Genomic DNA, 20,513 nt, shown 5'->3' on the forward strand with positions numbered 1-20,513 from the left:
ACAGCTGAACAATTGATTAATTGTTTTTAAAGGCCCAGTGAAACCCAGGTTAGATCATCTTTAGCTTGAAGATGCTGTACCCACACCTCTCTTGCTTGAATTGTCGCATGGAGGAAATTGAGGAATTAGACCACAACATGTAAAGACTCAATAATATAACAAAACTTAACACAGGGATACAAGAGCAGAACTTCAAGACTTTCCCTCCTTACTCAGAGAGATAATATCATATCACAGGTTTCTGACTCATCAGCATCCTGGTGTTCAGTGCGTCATGCCTAATTGTTTTTAATTACCGGTCGTGCACTGGCAGCGTTTTGTGGCGCGCCAAACTACCCTTTAACTTGGAAAATGTTTTGAATCTCAGATGGCAATCAGAGCGTCCAGATGTAGCCAGCTGTTTATCCAAACTAAACAGTGTAATAATGTACAGTATTCCAGTGGGAATAAAGGCATCAGTGGCACACAGCAGCCCGTTGAATCATCCCGTTGGCAATCACTGCTATGATAGAGGATAAATATTGACATATCGCCTGGGTACACGCTGCACCGATCTGGACTCGCTGTTTCTCTCTGTCTGGTGTGAATCCCAGCATCCACTCGCCGCCCGCTCGTCTTCTGCACTCGCTGCTCTTCCAGAGTTACCGAGCATGCCAAAGCCGTGTTGCCATGGATAGCACTACAGCTATTCAGCAGAATACCAGCCGCACCAAAAAAAAAAAAATCATTTCCCTCATCTGTCTGCGACCTCCTTATTTGCAAGTCTGTCTGCCTCGCCGCCTGCATCTGCTGGCTTGTGTAACTTCCTGTCTGAGTCACTACCTGCCTGACTGCATATCTGTCTGCCCACCTGCTTCAGCACCTCTGACTAGACCTCAAAGAGACTTTATTTTCTATTTAAGAGAGAAAAATCGAGGAGGAAACAATGGTCTTACTGCAGCCTTACCGGCCATCCTGCTTGGCTTTTATATGCTACAGAACAATATAATACCATTTATTGTCCTCGTGGTGTGTTTTATTTTCCCTCTCTTTCATTTCTCACCCCTTTATCCTTCGGTCTGCTCGCTCCCAGCCCCCAGTTGTGCTCCCAGTTTACAGGCAGGCAGGCAGGAAGGCTGGCTGAGGACCGCTGTCCCCCTGCCAAAGCTAATAGCTAGCAAGGATGAAAGGCCACCTCTCATTGCCCTGCCCGGCCTGCTGCTGTCAAAGCAGTCCACTCCACATTCATTGAGAAAATGTGTTCAGCTCTACGGTCATAGTCCGTGACAATGGTGAAATTACTCTGGAGTCTGCTCAAAATACAGCTCCTTACTCGTGAATCTGTTGTGTGTAAATCTTGTCTGTTTTCTTCTTTCAAGAGTATGTAGTCAACCTTTTCTTTTACGCTTTCCCTCTTCTCTCAAGAAGGGAGTTCACAGTTCTTCAGAGTCAGGATTTTAGAGTTGGCAGGTTAGAAGCCTGTTAAAAAAAAAAAAAGGTGAATGCCTGCCTTTGCATGAATCCATTTGGCTACGCATGTATACCTTGCGTACAGTAAATGAGCACAGGAGTGTCTGATTCACGTCCACCTTACATTTGTGGCAGCTTAGCGATGAGACAGCGCACAGAAGTGGGAACTAGATTTTCCATTTTGGCAAGTAACATGTCAGTACTGAAAACTGAAAAAAGTAGATGTTGATATTATTACACGACGATCTCCTCCCAACACCAATATAGTCCATCGCTAGTGTAGTTTTTAAGCAAAAGTGCCAAACATTTCCTATTTCCGAACTCTCAATTGTGAAGATTTGCACCTTATCTTTAGCCTAGATTTTAGCTCTTATATAATTTTAGGACATAAATACAATCACTGTCTTGTCAAGAATGATATAAGGTAGTGATACCACTCTTATATCAGCAGCCATTTGGCTTAGCCCAACACAAAGCCTGGAAACAAAGTGGGAAACAGCTCAAAAATACACTGAATAACATTTTACATCTAGTTTGTTGAATACAAACAAATGTAAAAAGAGAAGTTCAGTTTCATGGTACTAGATTATTTCTTGGATGCGATCAGTAACATCTTTCTGCTAACTTAAGCTAACCAGCTGGTGGCTGTAGTGTTATATTTCACATACAGACATAGAAGTAGTATCCGCTGAATTTGTAGATAGGTGGTGTTCATAAAAAGAAAGGTTTGGCTTTAGTCTGGTAGAAATGAGACCAGCTGTTGTGTGTCTTTTCTTTTCTACTCATTACACGCTGATTAGTGTCGACAGAAAGTGCCTAAGTTGTAAATAATGATGATGGCTGAATTCCATTTAGCTGCTTCAGTTTCAGGGTCCTTGCATTGTGCGTGATACTTGAGAGCGCCGATCTGCTGCTTCTGCTGGACACAATTTCACTCTTTGCACTATATGTACAGTGAAACCCAACCAGTGATGGTGTGTGTGATTCTCCCCACACTGACATCATTCACACCAGCAGCCCAGAGTGTGCTGGTCCTACCGTGTCTTTATCTAATCTGTCAGGCAGAGGGCCTTTTTTGTCTCTCTGCACTTGGTATTCTGATGTCAGTCAGTGTGCTGCTGGACGTACCATCACTTCTTCTCCAGAGAACAGAACACACAGTGATGACATTTAGATGATTACTAACCTCTGGGGTGGGATGACCAGTGCTTGCAGTTCGCTGCTGAATGTGTTCGTGTCTGTCTTTTAATCTAATGGAGCCTTTGTGTCAGTGTTTTTATTAATATGTGTGTGTGCTTAAATAGATTTTTTCTATACTTTTGCAGTGTACAAACATTCCTGTCTTCACTGCTTCAAGGGGAACTGGTTTTGGTGATTGCTTCTACGTATGTGGAAAAGTTGTATGGGGTCTTTTAGGCTCCAGAGAAAGCTGCCGAAAGTCTTACAAATTTCTCAAGTGATGTCACTTGAGTCGGTGTCGTGGGGTCTGAAGACTACAAGTACAGTCTCAGAGCGTGGGGTTAGAAGGAAGTGAGCTTAACAGACCTCGTGATGCTGCAGCTAGTAATATTAATAGTAATATTATTAAAATGTTCCTATTTCGTGTATGCAGGTCTTTATTTTTTTCTTTTGGTCATTGTATCGAAAGAGGTACTGTATTGTTTTTTAACCTCTGCCAAGGGGTCCATTGTTCGTTGGTTGGTCTGTTTGTGAGCAGGATTACACAAAAACTGCTAAACGGATTTCCACAGAAGTTGGATGGAGGACGGCTCACGGCCCAGTTATAGACCCCATCAACTTTTCATGCAGACCTGGATAAAGGGATTGATCCAAGAATATTGTTATCTTGATTTTAAAAATCAGGCGTATTTAAGTAGCTGGTATCAGTTTGATGCAGATAAAGGGGGGCTATCTTGGAGGTGTATTGACTGTTCCCAGATAACAGACAGTACTTTCTGGATAGCGAGTGGTGGCACAACTTCAGTCTAAGCATAAGATGTTGTGACAGTGTCTCTGTGTGTGCTGTGCTTACTCAGACATCTTTATAGTAATGCTCAAAACTTTCACTGTGCAGAAATCTGGACTAAGTGCGCTGCAGTCTTATCCCAGTGACCCAGTGTGGCCCTCATGTACAGTAGATACAGTATTTTGTGTGCCTGGACTAATAACATGTGTTTGTAAAGAAAATAAGGCTCGTTAATGCCCCTTTTTCATTTACATTGCAAATTTGTGTGGGTGAGACCATATTTTGTGGCCGGGGATTGAAAACGTAACTGGCACCAGTGTCACTAGAGTGGAAAGTTAATGAGTGGCTCAGCTTAAAAACATTTTATTGCCGTCATTGGGCTATTGAGAATCTCACCCTATAGTAGGCTGTATGTAAGGGGCAGGCAATGTGAAAGCGTCTTTCATATACACTGAGGTGCTCCTGTCTTCACCTACATTCAAACACTCAGACTCTGTTTTGTACTGGCACACACACAAATGCGCGCGCGCGCAGCATCGTCTTCTCAATGTGCAACACAAACAAGCAAATACACACAGCACTTCTTCATTTAAAAAAAAACAAAAAACCTCATCCATCTTTGCATGCCGTGGCAAGCGGAGCCAGCTGCACTGTGCTGATTCAATAAGTTTAGAGGAATGTTAACAGCCTCCTCAGGAATGCCGCATTCCCAAGCAGCACATTCCCAGTCATGTTGGGGGATCCAGACGCAGGGGCCGACTGAGGGAGGACGCCAGGATAACCTCCATCTCTGACAGTCGGACGGTTGTGTATTAGCTATAACTTGCTGCATAATTTTTGTACTGCGCTGATGAAGGAGATACAAAAATCCAGTAACTATAAAGTAGTTGATTTTCTTTTTTCACATGAATATACAACACATACACATTGTGGATACAAAGCCATGAAATTGTGACCAGGATACTATGCATATTTAAGAGGGACATTTTTCAGATGTAGAATAAACTAGCCAGTTCTGTCTGCTGGAAAACTTTTCCCTCTAGTGTACCTGAAAAATATATTAAAGATACCCCTAACCCACTCACTTCTCTTTTCTGTGCTGTCCACACAAGAACAATCACTATAACAGTAACTGTAATGATGATGATCAGCGAGCAGACACACTGATGAACGATTAAGTTCTGTGAACTGCAGCGCTGAGCACGCACGGAGCGTTCCAGCTGTGTCGGCAGCTTAGCAAAATGAATATTGATATCTTGTTACTGCTGTATATTGAAAGGAAAATCCCCAGAAGGATATGGTTTTACGAAAATTCTTCAGAGATGAGAATCCAGCACTCTAGTTGTTGTCTTTTCAAGACAAATGTTAGTTATACATTTAATTCAGCATCAGTTATCCTGGTAAAAGAGGTCAGCTATGGCTGAAAACCAATGTAATAAGCACTCTTGGTGAAAAAAGTCCCCAACATTAAGATAACTAATGGCCCTGTAAATTTGGATGGATTTTGGCTGTCAGTGTTTCGGTCAAATCGTTCAAAAGTGATCCCAGCTATATCGTTCCCCACTGTCACTGTCAGTATAGTTGTGGTGTGGACTCTGCCATCCACTTGAGTTAGAATGATTTGTAAAATGATGTATTTATTGTTATAGTCCTTGGTGTGGCCCGCACTTTACACAGCTTTGTAAAAATCTAAAAAAGTGGTGTCATCAGCGAAGAGTCCAGCTGCAGTCAGTTTGAGCCAAGTCTTACCAGGCAGTGGAAACACAGCGGTAAACCACCGTAACATGGAGAATTGTCATTTCTACACCTCTGTTTTTAAATCGACCTAACAAGATTAACAAGATTACTGAACTATAGAGGTGCTATTAGTTGATTTCGTTATCTTCGAACAAAACCAAGATAGCTTTCCTCCTGTTTCCAGTTTTCTGTGCTTAGCTAAGCGACTGGCTACTGGCGGTAGCTTCAAAATTAACAAACAGTCATCTAACTCTCAGCAGATAGTGAACCAAATTCTTTGTCTCAAGCTTTGTAATTGAACGAATAGACTAAACTGTGAAGAGTTCTTGGCCATCAACATAAACTGGCCGTAGATCACCGTCACTGTAAGTTGTTAACCTCTTGTGAACCCATCTTTTCTTTATTTCCTGATAGCTTGACTTTTTGGAAGTTACAAGCATACCTTAAGACACTGATAATACCAGCTATTTTTCTTGCTTTTGGCATCTGACAGAAGATCACCACTGCCAGATACAAATCTGATAAGTTTCCGAATAGCCAGCCACTGAGTCATGAACAAAACAGTCGTATTTCCACACGGACATCTCATCTCCTGCCATTTGGAAAAACAAACTTTTACTAGTTTGAACAAAACCTGCCCATTGGGGGGGGGGGTCAAAATAGAAAACAGGCACATATTGAGACATGGACAGTGTGTTGTGTCTGCACCACTACTCTGTCCTTGGACCAGTTTCTGGGAAAGTGCCTGATGGTGTGAAGGCTGCTTCCAGAAGTGTTGCTGCCTGTTTGTACCTTCGCTGCACAGTCTGTTCCCAGACCTGATCTAACAGGACCAAGCGGCTTTCCTCAACAACTGCTGCCTTGTTCTGCTCGCAGCCCCTCTTCCTGTCATCTCAGACCCTTTCTTCTTCTTTCTCCATGTTCCCAAAGCCTCTCCGTAGGGACAGGTATCTCCTCATTGATTCCACTAAGTGTCTCTTCCTCCTCCTTTTCCCAAACCACCTCCTCTTTTCTTCTCATCCCCTCTGTTCCTTTTCTCTGCTGATAGCCGAACCAGCTGTGGCTCCAGCGGCAGCAGCTGCCCTGCAGATCTACACCTCTCATGCACACATGCATGCCTGTGTGCTTACACACTAATACAGACTCTTATGGACACAGACAGACACACACACACACAGACAGACAGTGTGTGTTGTGTGTGAGGGGACCAGGATGTTCCTGTCTCTCTTCCCACCAGCTCACTCGCTGGGCTGCGGATGTTTTTCCTGTCTCCCTCTGCGTATAGCTCACTTTCGTCTGTCCATGTTTGCATTCATTTCTTTCTTTCTGTCAGCTTTTTCCTCCATCTGTTTACAACAATCACTTTCTGTCTCTGTCTCTCCTTTCCTTCATTTCAGTCTGTTTATCCCTTTTCATTCCATAATTGTGGTTTTTCAGGCATTGTTGGGTTTGCATCCAGTGAGTCATCAAAAACATATTAAATGTTAAAATCTGTTTGCCTCACTTATCCTTAAAAACAGAAATAATTCCTGTTGGCATGACAGTGATGGCAGAGTGACTGTGCTGGCATGCATGCACCAGTCTTTTGTAGCACAGAAGCAGAAACAGAAACAGAACTTAAGCTGTGCTGCACGTATTTGTACAAACCTCCCTGATAAGTCAAGCGCCAGACTTGGGGGACAAAAGCAGTGACTCACAACCTTTTGGGCTTGTGGTCCCTTAGAATATACCAATATCTACTTGTAGATTTTGCAGATTTGGATACTTTTTGGACAGAGCTATGCTTGCTGTTACCCCCTGTTTACCCTTCACACCTCAACATGCTTCTCCTCTTGCATCTTGAGTGACCAACTTGTGATCAGGTCTCAATTCTCAGCTCTCTCTCCGTTTGCAGTGAATAAAATGCATCGTTGTTTTTGACCGGGGGACCATCGGTAGTAGCCAACACACTGGGAGAAACTGACATGATGTTCATGCAAAGAAAGAAACAACTTTATTGAAAACATTTGCCTAATTTACCAGAAGGCTTAAATAATAAAGAATTTGTCATAGAAAATGTTTCACAGAGTGTATGAAGTTACTCAAGTGGCTACAACTCACAAAATTGGCCAATTTTTGAGGGAGTCTCCACATGCGATGTAATTTAGCTGATAGGCAACAACAACCAATCCAACCACAAGGAAAAAAACAACTTAATGTATTGAATTAATTGATTTAATGCCAAATTTACGAGAGATCAAGGAGAATGATCAGAGACTTGCTGCAGCTGTTTTGAAAAAGATTGTTAAGTTAACTCTCAAAAATGGGCGATTTTTAAAGGAGTCTGGTGATATACTGCAGTTACTTCTCAGTGGTGAAACGTTTGCTGCTAACTTTGGCAGGAAAGAGATGCCAAATATGGCATCAGACAGCTCCTGTCGCTGCCGTGTACCTACAGAGGGCGTCAGTGAGGGTAGTCCTTCAGTGTGATCCAGGAGCTCGGAGAGTGATAGGATCTCAAATGCACCCTTAGTGCATCTTGTGAGAATTCACTGCTGAGCTGCCCACTTGTGATCAGATCACACAGGATTGATGTTAGTACCATGTCTGAACAGGGCCTTTGTGTTAAGTTAAGCTTGCTAGCTGCTGGTGGTAGCCTCATACTTAACGTAAAGGCACCTGAGTGTAGCGCTTTGCTCGTCTAACTCTGCGCAAAAAGGGAACAAGCTAATTTCCTGAAATGTGAATTTTATTTGAACTTTTATTGCGTGAGTAGGCGAGTTAACAGAGCTACCGACGAGTTCAGCTGTCGCTGTCGGTCATGTGACCTGCGTGCTGCAGGTCCGCCAGGAGCTTCTCCTTGTAGGAGAAAGAGAGAGAACAGAATAGGACAATTTCCTCCATAAGCCAAGAGTCAGTAATAGTGGCTACGTGTCTCACCACACATGCAAATGTTTAGCCGTACTCCCCCACTCTCTGTGTCACACTCACAAACAAACTCACACTCCATTTCTTTGTTTTTCTCCCTCTCTCAGGTATCCATACTGTACACATGTCGTTTCTTGTCTGCAGCACAAATCCAGTGGATAGCTTAAATTTCAACTCCTTCCCTCAGCCAATCCGTCTGTGTTTCTGTCCATGTTTGCTCCATTTCTCTTTGTAGCATTCCTTCCTTGCGGCCCCCGAGGCCTTTGTTCCTGTAACTAATCTTTATTTCTGTCTCCGTATCGCTTCATATGGAATCAGTATATTCAGACTGATGGTATAGAGCTGGCAAGAGTTAGCTGCAGAGGGGCGTCCAGAACAGAAGAGGGGATGTGAGGATAGAGGAGAGACTGAGGGGGGGGAGAGAAACAGATGATGGGAGAAAGAAAGAGAGAGAAAAGAGTGGAGGGACGAAGAGACAACAGAGTTTCAGAGTGGAGGAGAAACACATGGAAAGTTGAAACAAAGGGGAGGACTCTGGAATGATTTAAGCCGCCCGCCTGACTTGCCAGCACTGAGACGACTGGTGAGCAGGCTGCCAGAGCGGAGGACAGCAGATGTGTTCTGGTCTGGGACGACGGATGGATTGATGTATCAATTTTATCCAGAGCTTGATGTGTAGAAAGCTCGAGCTGGAGTGGCTCGTTGCACAAACACTGACTCACGCAGGCCTCCATGGTTTTGCTTGGAGATCGTGGTAGCAGCTCCCAGAGCCCAGCCTGAATCATGCCTCCTCCTTGCTGCAGAATTTATGATCAGTTCGACTCAGTGTGTCTCTCCATTGTTCCAATCACAACCCATGATTTGTACTTTTGGAAACCATCCTGACGTTCTCACACGTTCACAAAGACACTCTCAGAAACGCACACTGTAGCAGTTAAAAGTCACCCACGAACGTGTCTCAGGTCCTCCTCTGCATTCGCTCGTTTCCAGACGCACAGATTGTGCACAGAGCCGTTCGTGCTGCTGCTTCGAGGCCTGCTGTTTAACTCAGCTGGTGTCAGATGTTAGATAAAAATTTGTGCTTTCAATCTGACGTGATTATCTGCATCTCTCCCTGGCTTCTTTCAGCGTGCAAAAGTATGACTTTCCGTAAAGTTTGCCGACAAACCAAAACAAGATTCAGGCGATGCACTGCCCAGCTGGTGGTGTTTTTTTTTTCAGTATTATTCTATCAGAGAGTTCGGTTTCAAGTCTCCGCCGTATTTTTAAGAAAGTAAAAGAAGTAATTGTTGGAAGGAAGTATAAAAAAAAAAAACAGTTGTCTGATTATGTGTTATTTCTGCTGGCCAATATTCCTGTTATTATCTGCCAGATTATGTGCCTTTTTTATTTTTCAAGTTTGTGGCTCAGCCTGAGTGAAGTTTGTTTTTTTGGTGGTAGCAGAGACTCTGATGCCTTCAAACTCAAAATATGACCACTTCACAGAATCGGCAAGTATTTGATGTAATCAAGCACATACTGATACCAAATGTTGCTTCACAGCCTACAAAAGTAGAATTAATAGTCCTAATCGGTTTGTTTTGTAGTTTTACCCTTTCTTGCATCAAACAACTGCAAGATTATCCTTTGTCACACTCAGGGTGGGAAGCTCAAATGTCACACTGCTGTGTTCTAGGGTTAAAGTCATATAAATGGAGACATTCTGACAGATAATCATTTCACTGATTCCTGAGTGATTAATAATTGTGAAGACAATGCATGTTTAATCTGGAGGGACAACGGACCATACTTGTAAATCGACAGGTTTGATAACCAGTTGGCTAAAATTAGCATTCAACCACAGTCTAGCTAACGTCACTGTTTGATACGATATAGTTTTAATGCAGCATGATTAGGAAAGGTTTAAATTCATTCACACATCTTGAATACATTTGTATAAATCTGGAAGTGAAACACACAGGGTGTAGTGAAACAGTAATGTTAAATAGGAAAGCCTTGAATGCTAACATCAGCTAACGAGCGAGCAAATGTGTTTTGGGTTTACTTCCAAATCTTCACCAATCTTGTCATCTTTTCAGTTGCCGATCAATTGCGTAGCTGAAAAACGACAACGATTTGTCATTGTTTATATGACCTTCAACCTGGAACACAGCAGCATAACATTATCCCAGCAAATCAAGTTTCCCACCCTGAGCGTGAAGTTGGAGGAAAAAGGCCATCATGTGAATAAGGTCTGAGTTAGCCTACGATGGGCAGAGCTGTTCAGTGGATCACTGTTATTTTCTCAGCTCAGTCCAGAGATTATCGTCATTTCTTAAGATGTAAACAAGAACTCATGTATTTATGTTAACTGTACCTGTATGTGGTCTGACTGGCTGATGTTGTTAGTTGTGTTGGGGACGAGTTTACTGAGAAAGTGTAGGCTCAGCAGATCTCATCCTTCATGAGTGGTAACTTGTCGGCACCATATCGGTAGTTATAAATGTATTTCAGTGGCACCTGTCTAGTTTTTTTTTTTTTCAGAACTGTCTCTCTAGACTGCTGCCTCAAATTTGAGTGTCTTGTTGGCTCCAGGGAGCAAATTATCTTGTATATGTCCATTATTTTAGCAGTCGTATTTCTGCCTGCAGTGATGATGTTTCTGCCCCACAGCCAGGTAGTTGATCCATGGTTAGATTTGCACTGAGCTTTGCTGCTAGAATATTTTGCAGCTAAAACACCACATTAATGACTTGGCAACCACGAGCCACAGCCTTTATTTGTGTGTGAGAATGTACACATGAGCAGTCATATACAAATTTGATGATGATGGTAATATGTTGACCTGTTCATGTTTGGCATTTTCTTTCAGTTCTCACCAAATGAGAAAAAAAAAGTCAGTGTCCATATAATAAATGCTTAAACATTCAGCTTTCCTCATACATATACTATATAAACTGATGATTCAGTCCAAAGTTTTTGTGTTTTCTTTTGTTATTTTAGTTTTTTATGAACACGACCATATGAGCAGTTTGTTTCTCATTTTCTATCGTCTCTCATCTCTCTGCTCGAGCAATGTAACAATTTCCTCTTCAGCTCCATGTTTGGTTTGGACTTTGTAAAAAACAAACTGGCATGTTTGCTCAGTCTGGTGACCTCCTCACCTCACACACTTCTCACTTATCTTTCTCTCCACCTGCTACACTCACACACACACACACACACGCACCTTTAACTGTTGTATACAAGTTTATTTCACCGTCAAGCTTGTCTTAAAAGTTGATAATCCGAGTGAAAGTTAACATTAATTGGGTGTTTTCTGCTGTAGCTTTTGGATGCAAATATAACGCTGCCTCTATTCTGACCATCTTCCTTCTTTGTCCCCTCTTTCTGGACTGCCCTAGTATTCATAGTAGTCTCCTCATTTTCACACATCCTATGAGTGATCACAGGAAGCTGTGATTATTGTACATTTTAAAACTAACTCACTGTAGCGGATATACCAGTCAGTAATGATTAGTTGGAGAAAAATCAAATCGTTCCCTTGGCAAAAAGGAGACAACATCAGACTGAATCGTTCTTTCAGGCTGAATATCAAGCAGCTGCAACTCTTCACCGAGCCCCTCTTCGGTGGCCCTTCATCCCAAGTGGTGAACATTATTAAACCAGGCACATTAACCAGATCGCAGTAGAGAAGACACATAGGTTGAGAGAAAACATTAGTTAAGTGAACTGAACCTGGCGCAGCAGTTAGCCTTCATTCAACAAGGAGGCAAGAAATCAGTAGAATCGTTCGTAGTTTAAACAAGTAACCGGATATCAAAACAGGAAAGACAGAGAAGAAAAGAAGTCCACAATGACTCTTGATGGCTGTTTGACATACAAACAGCACACTGTGGATGGTTGATGTATCTTGGCGGAGTCTTTGGATGTGTTGGCTGGCTGAGTGACTGACCGCCTTTTGGCTGCGAGAGGGTGTCAGTGTGGTCGACTAGCAAACCGCCCCGCCTCCAGGCTGCTCCTGCAGACCTGTGGTACTCAGCTGAATGATGGATCGGGTGCGAAAGGCCGTATGTCCCACCCCGCGGTCACCACTAATGAAAACCAGGCATGAGGAGGCAGCTGCTTTCACTGCCTGGATCTTTTACTGTTGCCTATAGGAAACTGGGAATCAATGTCATGTCGCGCCGCAATTTTGGGGACTAATCCAGCATACTGGTAGTATAGTTATAGCATCTAACTGCCCCTGAAACCACAGTTAGTCATTGTTTCAATTCAATTTGAGCACTGATTTAACAAACACAATTCAGTGCATTAATAAGTGAGCTAGGAGATAGGTGTTTAAATGTGTGGACAGCCAGTGTGGTTGAGTTGACGGATCGTACCATCGTCCATAGATGATCTCTTAGTGTCCCATTTACCAACTTCTGCCAAGTTTCGGCGAACTAAGGATGTTAAGGTTTCATTGTTGGCAGTGGTGTTTGTTTTCCCTGGGCTGCTGTTTGTGTTTCTCTCAGTGTTGCTTAGCGTTAGCTATCATCGTCCGTCACATTGTTTCGCTGTAAACACCGTGATATGCCAAAACGGTTGGCGTCGCCCATTCCTCACAGTCAGGCTAGCTGTTTCTTGCTGCTCTCAGTCTTATGCTACAACATGAATATCTATCTTCTCATCTCACTTTTGGAAAGAAAGTGAGGCAGCATATTTTTGGATATTATCTGGAAGTGGTCACTTACAGACAGGGAAGGTAAATGCGTCATTGTTTTCCAAGGATACATATCTGTTTGTTCCCTGTTGTTTCTCGCTAGCTTCCTCTTTATCTCCCCTTATGCTGCAGCGCCATCACTTTCATTTCCTCCTTTGTTAGAATTAGGATCTTCTAATTCTTGTAGTTCTTCATGTATGAACTACATTTTTGAGGAGTTTTGGGGATTACAAAGAGTGCATGATTTTACAGAAAAATACAGCAGAGACGTTGGTGTTTCTGCTTTTTTTCGTGGCTTCACGGTAAATGCTACTGGCTGTCTAACCGAGAGGTCGGTTGACTCAAGGACTGAGTGACTGGCTGACTGTCCAACGTGCTTACTCTGAAAGATCCCATTCAGTCAAAATCATAGCGGAGAACGAGGGCAAGTAGACTTGATGGTTGCAGACTAAACAAAACTTGTGAAAGAAGAGAAGCAGTCAAGTCAGCGCGGTGAATAGAAGCAGGACTCAGACACCGTCTGACTGCGGTATCTGTTGATCTGCCGTGTAGACCGCTGCTGTTGTCCGATAATAAAAAGCAAGAACTAAAAAAACTTTGATTTCTGAAGGGAATAGCGCTATCGAGACTGCGCGCTGGCTTGGACAGTGGGCCACGAATACAGGCCACGTCTAATATAAATGCTCCAGAGTGTTATACGATACGTATCTTTCCTTTGGTATTCACACTTATCGTTGCACTCATGTTATCTGCAGCCATGTGTCAAGTGTGTTCTGCATGTAAGCCAGCTGTAATGAACTCTTGTGAGGGAGTAGTATTCCCCTGCCCCAGTATAAACACAGACAGGAGTGAAAACTCTTTGAGGGTTCGACTCATAGCAGGCTCCTCCTCTGTGTATTTTTATAAAGCTATAAAGAACACCATGTAGAGAAAGCGCACAAGTCAGCCATTATTCCTGGACCGCTCTCGAATTGGCCACATTCCCATAGAAAACTCCAGCTTAATTCTCCCTCTCCCTCCCGTTATCCTTCTCCATCTCCTCAGTCTATCGCTCTCCTGGTATGCGGTGTCATTACTATGGTATTCTATGGTCCGTGTTGCAGCCACAGCTCAACATAGCGTTATTTCTCCTCTTTGGGAAGTAGCACACGCACAGCCTTCAGCATGTCAGCACAGTAACCACAGAAAATTGGAAAAGCCTCTCATCACCACATGAGAGAGACTGAAAGCACCCCGGTTTTTGAGGTTAATTAACCTACAGATCTACACTGAACATGTTCACAGTGAAACATTACTTTTCAGTCTGTTCCACATTGATTAGTTGCCAGTACAGTAATGGTTTTATATTTGAAAACTGCCAGAAATGTTGTTGCTTATTACATTTTATGTTTTTGAAAAGACCAATTTAGTAGTTAGTTGGACCATCCTTAAACCCTGATAACAGCTGCAGTATAGCACTGTAGTGACTCAGCATCTATGGTATCTCCCGTTCTTGGCTGACTGTTGTTGTCAGCTTACAATTTTCTGCTCAAACAGACAATCCAAAACCATGATGTCCTCTTTTGTTACTATGCAGGTGACAAAGTTATTTGTTTCACTGCAGAACAACAAATCCAACAATCTTCTAACCTGCCTTGATGACATTAAGTGTTGGACATCCCCAAATGTCATACTAACTTGACCAAACCAGGCAATTAAATCTGCCAATTCAACTGCAAACTACTTCGCTTGTCAAAAATATCAAGCAGACTACTTGAAATCTAGGTGACGATTTTGAAGCAGGTCTTTGTTTCCTGGACGAATGAATGAATGAATGAATGAATGAATGAATGAAAATGACTAGTTATGTTTTGCCTGTCAAGAAAATCTCTCAAATGTGGTCATTTTTGTGTCCTACACATCCTGTCCCTTCACATTAAGTTTTTATTGTTTCCGACCTGGACAAAGATGATGCACTTTATGGTGGTATCAGTCTGTGCTCTCTCCACCAGGTCCACTTGGTACAGCTGCTTGAATTATGTTCGCTACAAAGAGATAAATGCACTTTACCCCAGTCCTAACCAAATTACACTGACTCCCTGTAAAGTTCTGCATTGATCTTAATATTTTATTGCTGACTTCAAAGGCATTAAATGGCCTTTGTGCCCAGATATCTCACTGATTTGCAGACTCCCTACATGTCAGTGCAACTCGTTAGATGAATGGGCTCTGTGGGTTATTCCAACAGGTGTCCCCTGGAGTTAGGAACACTCTGCTCATTGAGAGTAGACAAGCTACATCTGTAACATCTTTCAAATCCCTTCTCAAAACATTCCTTTACTGGAATTAATTAATACATTTTAGGGTTTTAGGGTTTGAGGCCGGGTCCCTGTTTTTTCCTTTGCAGCTGATTGTGTGCATTCTGTGAAACACTGCAGTAGAAAGCACAGTGGTGTATTTGTAGCCAACTGCACATTTACTTTAGTTATACCTTGCTTAGAAAAGACAAGTCTAATAGTATCTCTTCATCTCATTTCCTACAGGTGGCCTACCTGGGTAAGGTGACCATCTCTGGGACCCAGTTCCTGTCTGGCTGCACAGAGTCGGCGGTGGTGGGTCTGGTGGAGCGTCGTGCCATCGCCCAGCAACAGGGCACCATCCCCGCAGGCAACTCTCTGCTGGAAATTCGACCCTTCCAGGTGCGTCTTCACCACCTGGATGAGCACGGCGAAGCCTCTGTAACCATGGACACCTATCAGGTGGCACGGATCGCCTACTGCACAGCCGACCACAACATCACACCCAACGTATTCGCCTGGATCTACCGGGAGATCAACGACGACCTGTCCTTCCAGATGGACTGCCACGCTGTGGAGTGCGAGAGCAAGCTTGAGGCCAAGAAGCTGGCGCACTCCATGATGGAGGCTTTCCGCAAGACTTTCCACAGCATGCGCAGCGATGGCCGCATTCACAAGAGCGGCTCGTCGGACGACTTTGCTGAGGACTCATCCACCCCTGAAGACTCGACCCCAGACGATGGTTGAACTGAAACTCGCCCAGACTCCTTGTCCCCATCCTAACAAAGCGAGGGGCAACTGGAAGGATGGATAGATAACCTTCTCTCTCTCATTCTCCCCTACTATCACTTTCTGTTATCAATTAGGAAACAAAATCAGCTGACCCTGGATAATGAAGTAGCTTAAGGGGAAGGTAGATGAAAAAGGAGTTATAAAAGATCTATATTTACATACAGGGATAGCAAAGTGCTGCCACTTTGAATAAATGGCTCTCAAAGACCCACAGGGGCCATTCAAGCACCTCTGTAAACGCCCAAAAGAGATTGACTCGACATTTCCATTTTCAACCACTGTCACTCCTGCGCCCAGCAGAGACACTGTTTGTGGTTCTTAAGCTTTTTATCAGTTCGGAAACAACAAACTTTCCTCCCTGTTCTTCTGACCCCAGCTCATGACAACCTAATGCTACTCTTGCCATGTAGGGACCCGGCAGAAATAGGCCTGTGACCTATTTAGGGTCCCAACCCAGTTTATGAGACTGTTGGAGCACATAAATTCTTTAAATGTTTAATTATGTGGATCTCTGTTTCAATGCCTTCGACCTCGGTAATAGCAAATGAGGATGTGAAAGAAAAGCTAAGCCTTTAAGCACTATTCATATCATCACTATGGTACCTTAGTCCAAACCCCCAAATTATTCGCCGGCATCGCTGTTGCTCATGTGGACGACGGAGCCAGAGCCTCTACCGCTGTCTCCGCCTATTAGGTACCTAAAGATTCAGAGTATGTAAGGCACCTGGTAGAATATAGGTGCTATATAGATGTTACAGTTTAGAAGTTCTCACTGGGCTGAAAGCCTGGGCCTGTCTGCGACACCTTAATCATCCGCATCTGACTTCTGTTTTGAGTATACCAAAATTCAGGCTGGATTTGGCCTGTCAGATTATGTGCCTCACTTTCCTCTCACATTAGTTTGGTCTCTTACCCAGGTCCCAGCGTGTATGTGTGGCCATGTGCGTGCTTGCCGACCTTGTTTTTTCCGTGTGTGTAGGTGTAATTGCTTACTTCTGTACTTTGTGTATATGAATGTACACGTGAGTGCTTGCATCTCTGTGTGTGAACGAGAAAAGAGAAGAAGATTAAAAGATGGGGAGTTGTACGATTAGCTGGAAGTGAAGACTTCTCATCGCCCAGGAAGCGTCCGTTTTTGATGCTCAAGGGGGCGTTTAAAAAAAAATAAAAAAAATCAGACATGGTACTGTGACCATTTGCCACGTTTTCTTACTTTTATCTCGTAATGAAATGAAAAGTGTGAGAGTCTGAATGTGCAAGTCACTGAGGTTGTAGGACCCTTAAACACAGCCGTCCGAGATAACGACTGACACCTCCTGGCCTCTGCTTGAATGTATGATGAGTCCAACGTGCTGTGAGCACCTCACACCATCTCCAGTCACTTCAGTCTCCCATAATTTCCTCATGCTATCACAGACAGCTGTAAGAGACAGTCGGTGACCAGCTTCACTCTGCTCTGCATCGCCTCTCAGAGCGGCTGAGGCCGTGGAGCAAAAACTCATCAGAGCTCCGCGCCACTTTACTCCTTTTCTAACTGGACTGTATTGAACAGACTCAAGGCTATCTGTGGAAATTCAGACAGAACGATCAGGTGGCTCTGGTCCACACACACACACACACGCACACACACACACACACGCAGATATACACACCTACATACAATTATACATATGTACACATACATTGTATTTGAATCTTGCTCAATAAGCTTATGTAAATACAAATGTATCACTTTCCAAATATCACAGCATAAATGTTGATAGCTATTTTAAATGATAAAAAAAATGTTGAGAACCATCATACAATACAGAAACAGTGTTATAAAGCCTACTGTGAATAATAAGTGGAGAGCCTGATAGCGGTGGCTGTGCGTGTGTGTGTGTGTTCTGTGTGTGTGTGTGTGTCTGGAAGGGGTTGTATGCGGCGGGGAAGTGCAGTGACAGGTGTGTATGGACAGACCAGAGGGGGGGAGAATGGTTAAAAGCTGTAGATTACTGTGTCATGTCTGTCTGAAAGCTCAGACGTGCTTTAAATGTTTGACAAATGTTACCTTAAGTGTTTTCTATACAGTGTTTGCAAAGATCAAGAAACAATTGCATATAAAGTATTTACCAAGATCAAGCGTGTGATGGTGTGGTCTGTTTTGTCTCCATATTGCACGTCTCCTCCGTGCAGTTCATTCATTCTCCCAGAAGTTTTTTTATCTTTAAGCTCCACTCCATTTCAGCTCACTGGATTCCATGCTGCGGCGGCTGCGTGTGGGAGGAAAAACACAAAGCATGTTCAGTTTCTAAACAAACACAAAGGGTAACCAGATGATGCTCTGACAGGGCGCCTGGACACATGTAAATCATAACCTCACAGCCGGTTTATCCGCCACAAACATACACATGTCGCTAAAAGTGGAACTTTCCTTTAACTATTCAAGTTATAAAATCTGTTTTGCTGTGCGCTTTGAGAAATGTTTGGACGAGACTCAAAGCCACAGTCGAACACAAAAGCTATTCATTCTCTGTTTTCACGGGGATCATAAATGCCAAGTGAAGGTGGGGTTTGACATGTTTGACTGTAGGTTTGAGCGCCTCACTCCCCCAGTACATCACTCCTCGGCTGCGTGTGGCCACGATGCCCTGAACAAACTCATAAACATAACTTTATTGTATTTCCAAGCATGTTTCAGGTTTAAGTGTGAAACCGCCTCTGTCCGTCCTCAGGGAGGTTTTTACTCTTCCATTCTTCACATTCCTCTGACTTCTCAGATCTCTATTTTATTGTCTTGTTGTGCTCCGGCCTGTCGTCTGCCAGAGTGTGGCACCCCTTTTCTGTTCAAAGTGCCCACATCAATAACAAGATAACTAGCTGCTCTCTGCTTCTGTGGCTGGCGATCATTTTGCAGCTTAAGAGCTGCAAAGAATTGGAGGCAAAATGGATGCTGTGAAGAATGTTAATGTGTGTTGAATGAGAACACTGCCTCCCTCTGGCAAGAGAAGCTACAGCCTCTTGCTTTGAACATTTTTTTCAAAGAGGCCTTTTCATGTTGTCATAAGCAGTCCAACTCCTCTTGATGATAATCATTACTCTGTATGTGGCAGCAGGGAAACACAGTGGTTGTTACATCATTGGCTTTTTCAGGGATAAATGACAGAAACAGGCTGAATCTTGGGCACACTGATGGATTTCCAATAATAAATCGACATAAAGATACATCAGGCAGAATTTGAGATCTGACAATCATCCCTCCACTGAAGCTTTCACAGCACTACGTCTGTCCGTCTCTTCCAGCTTACTGTACACAAGCTTCACTGTTTAGATGCCTCTTTGTCTTGGGATCTCTGCTGAGTGTACACTCTCCGATCACTCTCCACTGAGCTCTTGTGTCTGTCTGACCCACTTCCAGCAGTGCGTCAGCACAGAGGGGCCCTGTGGGGCCCAGAGAGAGGCCACCCTGGCAGTCTGCGTCTCTGCGCCGCTGAGGCGTCAGTCAGTCAGTCAGTCAGCTCACAATACCACTCTGTTACCACTCCAGCTGGCCACTCTTCCTCCTCCAAGTCCAAGAACCGCCTGTCTATCCACCCGCCAAGGGCCCACACGCTTGAGGTCCGGCTGGGGCAGGGGAGCGGTGCCAATACTGGCTTCTGATCAGATTCCTCTTTTTCGCTCACTATCTCCTTCCCTCTCGTCCGGCGCTCCCCAAGCAGGGGGCCGGGGCCTCTTGGAGAGAGAGTATGGTGGAGTACTGTAAACATATGTGTGTAACATATGTGTGAAATGGACCAGGAAATGTACACATTCTTTCTGCCTCTGGCCTCACTGTTAAAGCACACATGCCATTGCATAAGATGCAAAGAGTTGTGCGATTTTACGCAGTGAAACAATATTTAACACGTTTAAAATGCACGACAATGAGTTTTGAACTGCTTATGAAACAGTTTTAATGCAATAATGATGTTTCCATATGACCTTCATAAGCAAACGAGACTGTCAGGAAGAAGATTGAATTGTACTGTTTAGGTATTCTTAATGCCCGTCACCTGGTCAGATTCCAACTTATCCAGGTTGGATAAGTCATAAAATGAAAACGCTTTCGTGTAGTGTAGTGCTGAAACTGAATTGAGGAGTCTTACAGGTTGAGGAGCCAGGGGCCGCCAGAACCAACAATGTTGAACTGTCCTTGTAGCTCCTTTAAGAATGCTTATTCAGTGCAGATTATTTTTCAGTGACTGTTATAGATGACTATAACGTCACTGATAAATTCAGTACATGCATTACATTTCTTTCTGTGCACACAAGCAACACATTTTCAGTCTTCTCAGTTGCTTTGGCAAGGGCACCGCATTTTTGTCACCGTGATGTCGGAAGAATGTTCCATTATAATACTGAATGCATCATAAATTGGACTTGAAAGAAAACTTAAGTAAACATCTCTTGCTGAAAGATGATGACAAAGATGGCAGAGGCATGTTGTCACGTCTTGAAAGGAAAAGGCCAAATTGAAAAATAGAGCTGGGAGGTGCGTCGTTAGACCTGGGCATTTGGGGCTCTAGCCCCTGATGTTTTGGGAATAGCCCCGGATCTCTGTGCCTTAAAAAAAAAAATCCAATATAATTGCCTAATGATGAAAATAGCCCCAGAGGTTTTTATGTGGTTGCATATCGAACAGCCAGCAGCCATAAATGCGACATAGTCACCAGTGCAAATTGTG

General features: G+C 43.5%; 1 protein-coding gene across 1 annotated transcript in view; it reads left to right on the top strand.

The window, feature by feature from the left end:
• The window catches only part of pid1 (phosphotyrosine interaction domain containing 1), a 35,736-nt gene extending 17,804 nt beyond the window's left edge, over positions 1-17,932 (top strand). Inside the window, exon 3 of the mRNA XM_030403597.1 lies at positions 15,266-17,932. Coding sequence (XP_030259457.1) covers positions 15,266-15,766 — 501 coding nt within the window. The 3' untranslated portion in view covers positions 15,767-17,932. The remainder of the gene's footprint in view (positions 1-15,265) is intronic.
• The last annotated feature ends 2,581 nt before the right edge of the window (positions 17,933-20,513 follow it).

This window comes from Sparus aurata, chromosome 2, assembly GCF_900880675.1.
Source record: "Sparus aurata chromosome 2, fSpaAur1.1, whole genome shotgun sequence".
Taxonomy (NCBI): domain Eukaryota; kingdom Metazoa; phylum Chordata; class Actinopteri; order Spariformes; family Sparidae; genus Sparus; species Sparus aurata.